The sequence below is a fragment of the Propithecus coquereli genome, unplaced genomic scaffold (genome assembly GCF_000956105.1).
Source record: "Propithecus coquereli isolate 6110/MARCELLA unplaced genomic scaffold, Pcoq_1.0 Scaffold72, whole genome shotgun sequence".
NCBI classification, from domain to species: Eukaryota; Metazoa; Chordata; class Mammalia; order Primates; family Indriidae; genus Propithecus; species Propithecus coquereli.
This window is the reverse complement of record NW_012153285.1, coordinates 5,649,123-5,661,761: the sequence shown is the minus strand read 5'-3', so window position 1 is coordinate 5,661,761 and position 12,639 is coordinate 5,649,123. Positions and strand designations below refer to the sequence as shown.

The following is a 12,639-nucleotide window of genomic DNA, read 5'->3' as shown; positions in this document are numbered from 1 at the left end:
CCGCCTCGGCCTCCCAGAGTGCTAGGATTACAGGCGCGAGCCACCGCGCCCGGCCTAGAAACAGATATTATATTGCCTGTTTTTATTTCCAAATCAGATGTTTTTGTTTTCTATTCCATTTTCAGTATTTCTTAGGCATTTGGACTTGAGTCTTGTTATAAGTGACAAGTGAGGAGCAAGTCCAACTAAAACAACGGTGTAAGAGTTTTTCAGATAACTTGGTCTTAAAAGTGGGATGTGGGGTGGAGAATCCGGCTAAAACAGAACTGTTAACACTTCTTTAAATGTTTTCCCTTTAACAATGCCTGCCCCAGCATTTCTCAGCTTTGAAAACTTGTTTGAGAAATTGTAAGTTTTCTGCAGCACATCCTCAGAGACAAAGCACAATGCAGGAAACACACCAGAGTGGGGTGAAATCAGAATAGCAGCTCTGCTTATGGCTGTAATTCTGAAGGGAAAATGTTGACACTTCAGTTTAGAGTTCCTAATCCTACTGATAGTCCCTTTCTTAATTCCAAACAATGTTTCTTATTTTTAACACAGAACACCCCCAAAATAAACATCATTTCTTAAAAAAAAAAAAAAAATCCAAAACAAAACCACCACCACAAAAAATCCAGGATTATTGTATTTTTTTTCTGGCTAATTCACTGAAGACATATTTTTAAAGAAATGTTCTGAGAAGTTTTTTTATATCTAAGAAGAGCCATTCCATTTGACATAGTGTAATCAGGTCCATAAGCCACTAATATAGTATTTGGTAACTTCCAAAATAATAGCAGCCATAATTTTGGAAGACATAATGGGATTATTTTTCTGATTTCCTTTCTAACCTTAAATCCCTCTTTATTTACTTGAAACTACCCCTCCTTTTCACATACTTTATATTCATTTATTTCCTTTTTTTATTTCTTCTGTTAGAACTACACCCTCTTTTGAGTTAAATCTACTGATTCTTCTGTTTATTATATATATTATTTTTATACCATTAATCCCTATCTTTTAGAAACATTCTAATTTTGGGGAAAAGGCTACTAAACTGGAAATGTAACTTATTTTAAAGTTAATTTCACTTTAAATAGTCACTGAAAATTAGCAGACTAATATCATCATGCGATTATTGACTTAAAATGTTTTGAATGAGGTTGCATTTTTGAGGGTGGAATATTGAAAACAAGAATGCTTTATTTACATGTCACTGTAATGGGGGAATCATACAGTAAATCTGGCTGGGTATGGTGGCTCGCGCCTGTAATCCCAACACTTTGAGAAACCAAAGTGGGAGGATTGCTTGAGGCCAGGAGTTAAGATCAGCCTGGGCAGCATAGTGAGACCCCCATCTTTACAAAAAATAAAAAAAAATAAGTAGCTGGGTGTGGTGGTGTGCACCTGTAGTCCCAGCTACTTGGGAGGCTGAGGTGGGAGGATCTACTTGAGCCCAGGAGTTTGAGGATGCAGTGAGCTATGATTGTGCCACTGTACTCCAGCCTGGGCAACAAGGTGAGAACCTGTCTCCAAAAAAACCAAAAACCAAACAACCAAAACCCCCTAGTAAATCTTAAAAAATACTAATGTAGAACAGGTATATTCCTATCAATACAAATACAGACACAAGGGTTCGTTTATTGTTCTTTACTAGAGGTGCTGAAATAAAAACTAAATCAGCAAATGTATCAAACTAATCACATAGCTTGAGTAAAATTTTACCTGATATTCAAAGATATAAACATTTCAACTATAAAATTAAAGATACTCATGTTAGATGGTCAAATAGAAAATTAAAATCAAGAAATATTAAACATTCTCCTTGCCCCACACACTCAGACTAAACAGGTATCTCCCAATGGATAACTATTTATATACATAAAAGCATACACACTTGCATTTATTTCTATAATGTGTACATGACACTTAAAATTCCCCACTACAATGATGTATCAATAATCTCAAATAAAATGCTAATCCATTTTCAGTTCTTAAAATGATTTGGTTTCTGATGTTCATGGCAGTCAAATTTATTTACTCTTTAGGATATGATAGCTTTTTATGACATGCAGGTTGTGTGTAATCACCCTTCAATAGTCTGATAAGCCAGAAACCTAAACAAAGCAAATAAAGATCCTGTTGGATGAAATAATTTCTTTTTTTTTTTTTTTTTGAGACAGAGCCTCACTCTTTTGCCCAGGCTAGAGTGAGTGCCGTGGCGTCAGCCTAGCTCACAGCAACCTCAAACTCCTGGGCTCAAGCAATCCTTCTGCCTCAGCCTCCCAAGTAGCTGGGACTACAGGCATGCGCCACCATGCCCGGCTAATTTTTTTCTATATATTTTTAGTTGTCCGATTAATTTCTTTCTATTTTTTTAGTAGAGACGGGTCTCGCTCTTGCTCAGGCTGGTCTTGAACTCCTGAGCTCAAACGATCCGCCCGCCTCGGCCTCCTAGAGAGCTAGGATTATAGGCATGAGCCACCGCGCCCGGCCTGAAATAATTTCTTGCTGAGTACAATCCTTAGTCTACAACTGGGGATAGATTTTTCAAAGATGTTCCCTTTTAATGTGTATAGCATGAATTTATGAAAGAACTTCTCAATTTGGAATTAATGGGCTTAGCAGAGACAAAATTGTCCCTATATCCAATATTCTGAGAATAATTTATCATTACTACCCATACTGTTTCTTTCAAAAGATAACTTTTGCTTGTCAAACTGTATACACAGAAACACACAAACTCTTTATGTTAAAATTGAGAAATTTATTGATTTTTTTCCCATGAAATATTAAGCAGAATTAAAGTAAAGAAATATACAGCTTAAAACAGTTGAATGACCCTAAAACTTTCATGACAATTATACATTTATGGCCAAAGGAAAAATGAATAGTTTTTAATAATGAATTACCTTTAGAAATTTTGCTCAATAATTCATCTGAAATTAAATGGACTCAAGGATAACTGGGATCTGGGCACCTTGTAAAATGAAATAATGCCACTTTATTCTTCTCAAAAAAATTGTGACTCTAGTAAAACAGTGGTTCGGTTCTGTTCCCCACTCACAGTAGCCACCTCTCCACTCTTCCATTTACAAACGCGCCAGTTCTCACAGTCTTTCTCATTCATAAGGATGCCAGTTGTGGTTCCACTTAAAAACATTTCCAGTAGGCAGAGAGAATGACTTATTTGGCCTCACTCAGAGTAGAGGATCTCAACATTTCAGTCGGTCATGGCTTTCTTCTCGTGCTCACTGAGGTCAAATTTCCTCACGTAATTATAAATGTTAAAAGGTAAAATTACATCTTCACAGCAGCCAAAAATTTATATATTTTTAATGTATTTACAATATTGTACATATTTACATGACCACATCAAATACTGAACTGTAGAAATGAGAGCCCACCTATAAAGCCATTCATTTAATGCCCCAGCATTATTTTCTTGTGCAAACTGAAACTTTTCTCAAACGTCTTAGAGAGCTAAAGACAGTCAACATTGCGAAGGCCACCATCCATGGTTAGAGAGCCAAACCTAAAGCATGAAAGAAAAAAGGTACTCTCAGAAGATTCATTTATTTGCCCCCCCCAACATTTAAAAAAAATAGAATGCTTTTCAGAGGAATATATAGTTATTTTTAAAGAATTCAAGCGACTGTGATTTGTTCTATTTCTTATTGAAACAGCATGGTATTATCACAAACATATGAAGAAAATAGGGAGTGATGTGATTGAGAAAGTATCAGTAAGAACTAATAATTTCTTTCTGGTGGGGGGAGATTTATAAGCCAAGATGTGGGGTTGGGAGTAAGTGTGACATGCTCAAGGACTGGTGAGGAACGGTACCTTGCTAGAACAGAATGTAATTTGGGGGAGCAGTGGGAAGTAAAGTTGTGTAAATAGGCTGAGACCAGACCATTATATTCTTTGAATGAAAATATGAATTTAGATTTTGCTTTTTAGGAAAAGTTTAGAAAATTTTCAAGCCAAGGGAGTAACATGATTATATCATTATTTTGGAAGATGGTTTGGCTATAACACCCATGGCAGATGGGAAAAGTGTGGGGTTAAGGAAAAAATAGGTTAGTTAGGTTATTCCCCACAGCTCACATGCGAAGGGGAGAGGAGATCTGAGTGAGGGTGATGAGGGGAATATGGGAGCATTTTGAAGGAAGTTGAGAGGGAGTAAAGAATAAGCGTCTAAAATAATTTACATTTAAGGAAGTAGGAGAAAGGTGGTTTCACTGAACAGGATGAGGAAATTAGAGGCAAAACTGAGTTGGGATGGATGATTTTAAACACAAAAAAAATCTGAAGGGATTGTGGGATATCCACATGGAGACATAGTGACTCCATGTGTCTCCATGGAGACATAATACTCCGCATAAGACTTAGCTTCCATCACTAGTTCTGTCACAAATCCTTATGTAGTCACTTATCATTTAAATTAAGATTATGTCATGTTATATTACTCATATATTGTCAAATAAACCTGCAAATAAAACATCGGAGGAACTGACTTACTGGATGTGTTTTAGGAAGTGGGGATTTTATTCCCCAAGGCATAAGTGATTCAATGTAAAAGTCTGTTAAAGCATATCTTAACAGTCTCTTATACTTGCTGATCTTAGCCTTACAGAATAAATTTAGGATTTAGCTAAAGTTGTGAAGAAACTGTAAACGGCATACTATAAAAAGTTAGGGAAGTACTATGTAGTTTCTATAAATGAACAAAACAGATAAAAAAAAAACCAAGAGGCAATTTCCAGAAAAAATAAAAATTGAATAAACACATAAAAAGATGTCTGACATCACTATTAATCAAAGAAATATAAATTAAAACAAGACATCTGTTTTTACTAAACAAATTTGCAAACATTTAAAAGACTGGTAACATTCAGTGTTTTCAAAGGCATAGGTTTTGTCTGTTTAGGACTATAACATAGAACCCTTTTAAAGAACAAATTAGTAATAACCACCAAAATTTAAATGTGCATACCTCTTAACCCAGAAATTCCACATCTAGAAATTGATCCCTCAAAAATTCTTACACAAGTACATGAAGATATATACACAAGGATGTTCACTGAAGCATGGTTTGTAATTGTGAAAAATCAGAAACTTAAATTCCCAACAAACAGGGAAGGCCAGGACGCTGCATTCTAGCTCCAGTTCATCTTCTTGGGGTATGAATTTAATACCTGTAGAACACGGATAGACTACCTGCTGTGATACTCTACAAGGCTGTAATGCAGGGTAAGTGAGATTATGCAGTGTGAAAATAAATGTGAGATATTTTTATTAGCATTGCAAGGGTTAAAGAACCTGTAGAGGAACACCTAAGGGCTTAAAAAAGAAAGGGCTCTGTTACAGAGCCAAATATGATTTAACTTCTCTGAGGAGTCAGAATAAGGAAAACAGGCACCCCAAATGGACTTTTTTGGCTCTGTACATTTTCAACTCTCTTTTGGCCTTATCTGTTAGGATTCTGTAGGCAATAAGCAGACACCACATCTACCTATGGCAGTCACCTGCGAAGAGTCTGCAGAGGGCTCCTCCGTAGGCTACTCAGCACCAAGGTGCTGGTACCTTACAAGCAACTCTGATTCCCCAAATTGAAAATTATGATTCCAGTGAACAAATGTTATAAAAAACATCATGAAAAGATCTTGGTTTTTACACACTGGTTCAAATAAGCAAATAATTCTATTAACAACCAGTGCTTCTATAAAATGCAATCAACCCTTAAAAGGCATCATGAATTCACAGTCATGCTGACAGGAAAAAACATAAGTGTTCTGATTTTATGTCCCTTTCCTACTGCTTACTCTACTGGTATAAGCATAAATGTATCTGTACTCACTGGCATAGAAAATTGCAATACAGGATAATTTTTGCATTACTCACCTTTCTAAAATATGATTATTTTCAGCAAGTTCTTTAACCACCCCTTGCATCTCCTCCTTTAATTTCTTCATACTATATATACAAAATAAAGATAAGCACTTTTGCTCAAAAAAAGTATGCAAATGTTTTAGAATTATGTATTATGTTTTAGTTTTCTAAATGTAACTAGTCATTAATATTATCAAAACATTGTATTCACAACAAACATCAAAAATTTCAAAATATAAGAGCAAGATCACAAACTGAAATAAAAGCAAATGGAAATATTATAGTTACCAAATGATAAGATTCTTACCCAAGAGTCATTTCCACTAATGTGTTAGAACTTGGATAAATTGGGGTCATGGTATGTTTGATTCCACTGGAAGCTGCAAACATTTTCTGAGGCAGAGTTTCTTGTAACTAAAACATTGAAAAACTGCATTAATCACAGAACAAAATTACTGACTACAGATCTTAGATCAAGTGTTACAGCTTTTAATGTGTCTTTTATTGCTTTAAATTTCTATTTGTCTAAAATGATACAATACTTAAATCAATACCCTTTTTAGAAACTTTTCTTATAGATGATAAAAGAATGGTTTATCAGATGTTTTCACTTATAAAACATCTAACTTCTTAAAATTTGGCTGAAAATCCGTATTCAAAAATGGGTGAGTAGAACTGAATATAGGCACATTATATGTCTTATTTATCTCTTCTCAATCATTATCAGATATAAAGTGAGAAGAATTTTAGTTTTTCCTAATGGAAAAAAGCCATTTTTTTCTAGATACTTTTGATAGCTGTACCTCATTGGTATAGTCTTGATACTTTGATACTTCTTCTTCAATATCAAAACACTGATTAGTTAGAGATAGTAACTGTTTCCTAAGATGAAGCATCTTTCTGAAATCCAAAAAGAATTGATTAATAAGCAGCTTAGTGAAATATTCTTACTTAAAACACGCAATATACATTATATTGTGCAGTCAACCACAAATCACTTGAAAACAAGTTTACTTACCTCATCCATTCTTCTGACTTATCCAAAAATGCTTCGTACTTTTTAACACATTCATCTGTAAAGTGGGTCATAGCTTTTGTTGCATGGTAATATAGTTTTTGCCTGTAATTTAGAAATAATCAAAGAAGCATAAATCAACTATACTGTTTCTACTTCTAATATTTAAAAATTTTCAAATACTAAAATTTATCTGTTTCCTATAATTATTGCTGTGGCTTCAGAATATTTACAATAGAAAGCAAAAGTTTCTGAGGTAGATATTACACCAGCAAGAGGAGAAAGAGAAGGTTCAAAACGGTGAATGTTAAAAAAAAATATCAAGTGGGCCGGGCGCGGTGGCTCACGCCTGTAATCCTAGCTCTCTGGGAGGCCGAGGCGGGCGGATTGTTTGAGCTCAGGAGTTCGAAACCAGCCTGAGCAAGAGCGAGACCCCGTCTCTACTAAAAATAGAAAGAAATGAATCGGACAACTAAAAATATATAGAAAAAATTAGCCGGGCATGGTGACGCATGCCTGTAGTCCCAGCTACTCGGGAGGCTGAGGCAAGAGGATCGCTTGAGCCCAGGAGTTTGAGGTTGCTGTGAGCCAGGATGACGCCACGGCACTCTAGCCCGGGCAACACAGTGAGACTCTGTCTCAAAAAAAAAAAAAAAAAAATATCAAGTGAATGAGGTTAAAGTTAAGAAGGTAGTTAAGTATGTCCTCGCCTACGTTCTCTTTTATCTGTCCTGCAGCTGGAGCACAATGAGGCAGAAGACAGCTAAGGGGAGTGGTGATCTTTCTCCCCCCTTGTTCTCCCATCTTGGTAACCTCCCAATCAGGAACCAGGTGAGTGAACCTCAAAAAATGTGTACACATAGTAACAATCCTATAAAGTCAAAATTAAAATGTAATTTTATTGTCATTAATTTCAAATTTAAGAAGAATCATATTAAAGATAACCAAAATAGCACCAAAAATAACCAATTATTAAACATCATCTAGACACTTACTTATCAAATTTGTGGATTTGTTCTTCATTATAAGCTAGTCCTAGAAATAAGAAAATATATTACTTTTGTTAACGTAGAATCATAACATCATGCACAATCTCTGAGATTACTGCTTCAAAAAGGCCAAGAGTTTGAAGCAGATGTAACAGACTTGTGGCCCATGGGCTACTTAGGGCCCACAGATGCTTTTATTTGGTCTGTACAGTGTTAACATTAAAAAAAAATGAGCTCCCCAACAGTTAAAAATCAGGACATATCTAACAAAATCTGTATTTCTAGCTTTTCTTGAGAAATGGGAAGAAAAGTGAATCTGAGTAGGGGCTCTCCCCTCTAGATGGGGTCTCTACTCTCCAGTTCTCCTCAGTCCCCACTAGCCAGTCTCACTCCTTTCTGTTACCTGCCTGGTGACAGGTTTTGGAAGTTATGACCCTAATTTAAAATATTCAAAAGTTTGGTTTTAAGAATAATTTTTAGTACATTTAACCTCTTTCCTAACAGAATCACATCTCTGAAACAAACAGCTTAAGTAGTCACCTTTATAAATATACCAAATTAATTTAACTGCATTACAACTGACCACTAAGGGTGACTTATTAGATTAACAAGTAGCAAATTTTACTTACTACGTTCTCCTTTGTCTTTTTTGAACTGATAGTAAATCTCTGTGATGCAATTTAACAGGACCTGTAGCTTTTCTACACTATTTAAGGAAGAAAAATCCAAATAAATTAACTGAATTGATATGAAAAAGGACATTTAATAATAATAAAATTATAACCTACTTTCGATCTTTTGGATGAGTGCCTTCCTGATGTGCCCACGTGTCTGCCAGCAATCCACCTGGCGACAATCTGCTGTTGATATCCTGAAGATTGGTTTCTATTGTTCCCTGAGAACTGGAAAGCTAAATAAAACCAACAGGTTCAGATCCAGATTGCCCAAGTCAGAAATAATCATCACCAAGCCAATGGAGTCTAAAGTCTGGATCACATTTCTTTTGTAGATTACTTCAATTCAAAGGCAGAGTAATTATTTCCATCTTTAAGTACAGGACAGTTTCTTAGGTTGATTTCCACCAAGAGTACGGCATGATAAGAAAACATGAGACTAATTAGCCTTAATATATTTTATAAAATATTTCATATAATAAATACCCTTTAAAAAAAACATGTAAAATACTTTTAATCTTCTGTTTCCTTATCTGTAAAAAAATGATTAGGAGAACCATTAGCATAGTGCCAACTATAAAGTATAGATATGTCAGATTTGTGCTTTCCTTGTTTAGAGGCCAAAGGTTACCCCTCTCAAAAAACAGAAAATGAAAAGAAACCTCACTGAAGATCATGTTCATTTTAAGCTTAGTAAACTTATCTACCACAGAACTGAGTACAGTATTTGTACAACTCATGAAGAAGAAAGGATGAAGGTTAGACTTAAAGGATAAATATGTCCAAATATTTAAGAGGCCCTGATACACACTATTGCTTTTCAGAAAAAAGTTGGTAGTGGCGGCATCAACTGCCACTTACAACAAACAAGGGTGCCCTTTTTAACCACACTCTTGTCTACACTGGCATTATGATTTTTTAAGCCTTGATAATTTGAAAGACAAAAATGGTATCTTGCTGTTATAACATTTATGATATAACATAGCAATTTTCTATTACTATTGAGTTTGAGCATTTTTTCAAGTTCATTAGATATACTTTTTCATTTGTAAATTATCTCTAAATGTTCTTTACTCATCTGTTGTATATTTTATATTTATCAATTTGACCTATTTTTATTAAAAACCCTTTATCACATTTTCCCAACTTATTTGCTTTCTAACAATTTTTTTTTTAACAAATAGAGATCTTAAATTTTTATATAGTCAAACAAATATCTTGGTTTTTAATGCTTTATGTCTTCTTTAACATTAATGTTTAGAATGTGTTAAATTATACATCCAATATACGGAAAATAGTTTATGAAAAAAGTCACTTCTTACAGCATTACATAGAAGAGTGAAAAATAACAACCTGAAGGACCAAGAACAGAGAAATAATAGGTAAGACTGTAATAAATCCATTGGCTGTAATATTATGTTTATTAAAAAAGTATTACCAAAAGAATCCTAGGAAATGCCTATACCATAATGTTATACAAAAAATAAAAATAACATGTTTGCACAGTAATAATCATTTAATAATATGTATAAAAGAAAATGAAAATAGTGGTTGTCTAAACTTTAGCAGTTATCAGAATCACCTGGAGGGCTTGTTAAAAAGGGCCCCTCGCTTGACCCTATCACCAGAGTATCTGATTCAACATGTCCAAGGTGGGGCCCCAAAATTTGCATTTCTAAAAAATTTCCAAGTGATGCTGCCGATCCAGGGGCCACTCTGAGAAGCACTGCTGCAGGACAATAGACAAAACTTTTCATGAACTGTTTTTCGGTGGTAAGCCTATGTGGTATCTTTTTTACTTAACAAATTTTATTTCTGTAGTGGGGAAAAAAATTTAAGGTCTCCATTAGGAAAAAAGCCACAACTCAACAAGTTATAAGGAAAAACAATATAATCTAGTGAAAGCAACTGATGTGAAGTTAGAAGTCCTGATGGCATAAGACTCTGTGACCTTAAGCCATTTAATCATCTATACTTTGATTCTCATAAGAAATCTAAGTCTCGGCCAGGCGCGGTGGCTCACCCCTGTAATCCTAGCTCTTTGGGAGGCCGAGACGGGCGGATTGTTTGAGCTCAGGAGTTCGAAACCAGCCTGAGCAAGAGCGAGACCCCGTCTCTACTAAAAATTAGAAAGAAATTAATCGGACAACTAAAAATATATAGAAAAAATTAGCCGGGCATGGTGGCGCATGCCTGTAGTCCCAGTTACTCGGGAGGCTGAGGCAGAAGGATCGCTTGAGCCCAGGAGTTTGAGGTTGCTGTGAGCTAGGATGACACCACGGCGCTTGCCCCAGGCAAGAGAGTGAGACTCTGTCTCAAAAAAAAAAAAAAAAAAAGATAACAAGAATGATGAAGGGGTTCTTCATCATTTTTGCAAGAAGCGATGGGTATGAGATGGGTATACATAAACTGCCCAAAGCATTAAAGCCCAAGGGCAGTGAGGTGAGCCCAGAAAATACAGTTTTCAGCATCTGTTGGCCACAAGGCCATTACTATGTGTGTACCAAATTCAAAAGCTTTGAATGATGTCAAACTATAAGCATAATTCTCAAAAGAGATCCTTTTATTTTCCACTTCTATCAAGTAGAAAGATGACATCTATAAATCATGAAAAGTAAAAAGAGGTAAAAATCATATCCATCTTACATTCCTTAAGGTCACTTTCAGGAAGAGCATACTTAACCAGATGATCAATATTCTGATCTAGAATAACTATATTAAGTCATTCAGTAAAAGAAAATTAGCTTTTAAATTGCTTGTCAAGGTGAGATTCTGTTTACATGAAATGTCTGCAATAGACAAATCCATAAAGTATATTAGTGGTTGCCTAAAGCTGGGAGGTTTGGAGGGGAAATGGGGAGTGTTTTGGGATGATGAAAATGTTCTAAAATTAGTAGTGATGGTTGCACAACTCTGTAAATATACTGAAAACCAATGAATTATGCACGTAAATGGGCAAATTACATACTATGTAAATTACATCTCAATAATGCAATTAAAAAAAGGCAAGTGTGTACTTCATTTGGGAAAGAGGGAGGTTCTGAGGACTCAAAATCCTAGAAACTACAAATTGTGGATTGTAACAAGCCAAAGCTTTCCAAGACAGTGAAACGAAAACCAGGTCAAGGTCCTTGAAAAGAAATTCATTTGCTATCACATCATACAGTGTGGTGTTTAAGTTTTAAAATTCAGATGCTATTTGTCCTGTCTCACAAGGTTACTGTAGGACTGAAATGAAAAAATAGCTGCTAAATGTTTTGTACACTAATGTGAAACAAATGTATTATGATAACCAAGCCCCTGACCCTAACTAGTCTGAAGAGGTAAAATAACAGTGACGGGGTGATTAACAGTTTTTTAGTGAGGTCTATGTGAAGGTCAATTTTCAAAATTTGATTACTTACATCAACCATCGTATCCCCTTTCGTGTTAATTCCTGATATAGAAGCAAGGTACTGGCAATTCTACAGGCATAACACACAACCCCTGTTACTGCCTAATGAAGAAATTAAAAATGTCAATATTTGGTGCTAATTGTGGTACAAGGTAAGAAAAACTTTTACACAGAATTTTCCAAGCTTATACATTTCTATCAGGTTAATCAAAAACATAATAAACCACTAATTTCCAAAAGCTAAGAATAGATATAAATATTTCATCTTTAACATTATCTAAACATGCACTGTCTCAATAGGAGAATTTTCTTACAATGAGTTAAAGGATAAAAATTAAATAAGAATACAAAATAACTTGGAAAGAGTATCAATTTAAGTGAATAATTTCCTAAGTCACATAGGCATATATAAAGACACAGGTAATTTATTGCTTTCACTACTGATAGGATAATTTAAATTCAGATATTTACACAGTAATTCAATTAAATACTAACCTTAGCCATGCTAGCATCCCCATCTAAATCATAACGTTGATGTACTTTAGGAAGGGAAACTGAAATATAAAGTAAAATACTTACAATGAGAAATTTTGAAAAAAATTACTTTATCCCCTATATAGTTAACGGTCTAGTGACAAAACTCTTTAATGTACTTTTCCCGGCTTAAAAAAACTAATGGAAACAATAATG

General features: G+C 34.8%; 1 protein-coding gene across 1 annotated transcript in view; it reads right to left on the bottom strand.

The window, feature by feature from the left end:
- Positions 1-2,734: 2,734 nt before the first annotated feature.
- The window catches only part of TBK1 (TANK-binding kinase 1), a 42,796-nt gene continuing 32,891 nt past the window's right edge, over positions 2,735-12,639 (bottom strand). The window contains exons 13-20 of the mRNA XM_012661549.1: positions 8,670-8,791; positions 8,511-8,587; positions 7,888-7,927; positions 6,896-6,997; positions 6,681-6,777; positions 6,185-6,291; positions 5,890-5,961; positions 2,735-3,517 (exon numbers count right to left, since the gene is read on the bottom strand). Of these exons, the coding sequence (XP_012517003.1) occupies positions 3,466-3,517; positions 5,890-5,961; positions 6,185-6,291; positions 6,681-6,777; positions 6,896-6,997; positions 7,888-7,927; positions 8,511-8,587; positions 8,670-8,791 (669 nt within the window). The 3' untranslated portion in view covers positions 2,735-3,465. The remainder of the gene's footprint in view (positions 3,518-5,889; positions 5,962-6,184; positions 6,292-6,680; positions 6,778-6,895; positions 6,998-7,887; positions 7,928-8,510; positions 8,588-8,669; positions 8,792-12,639) is intronic.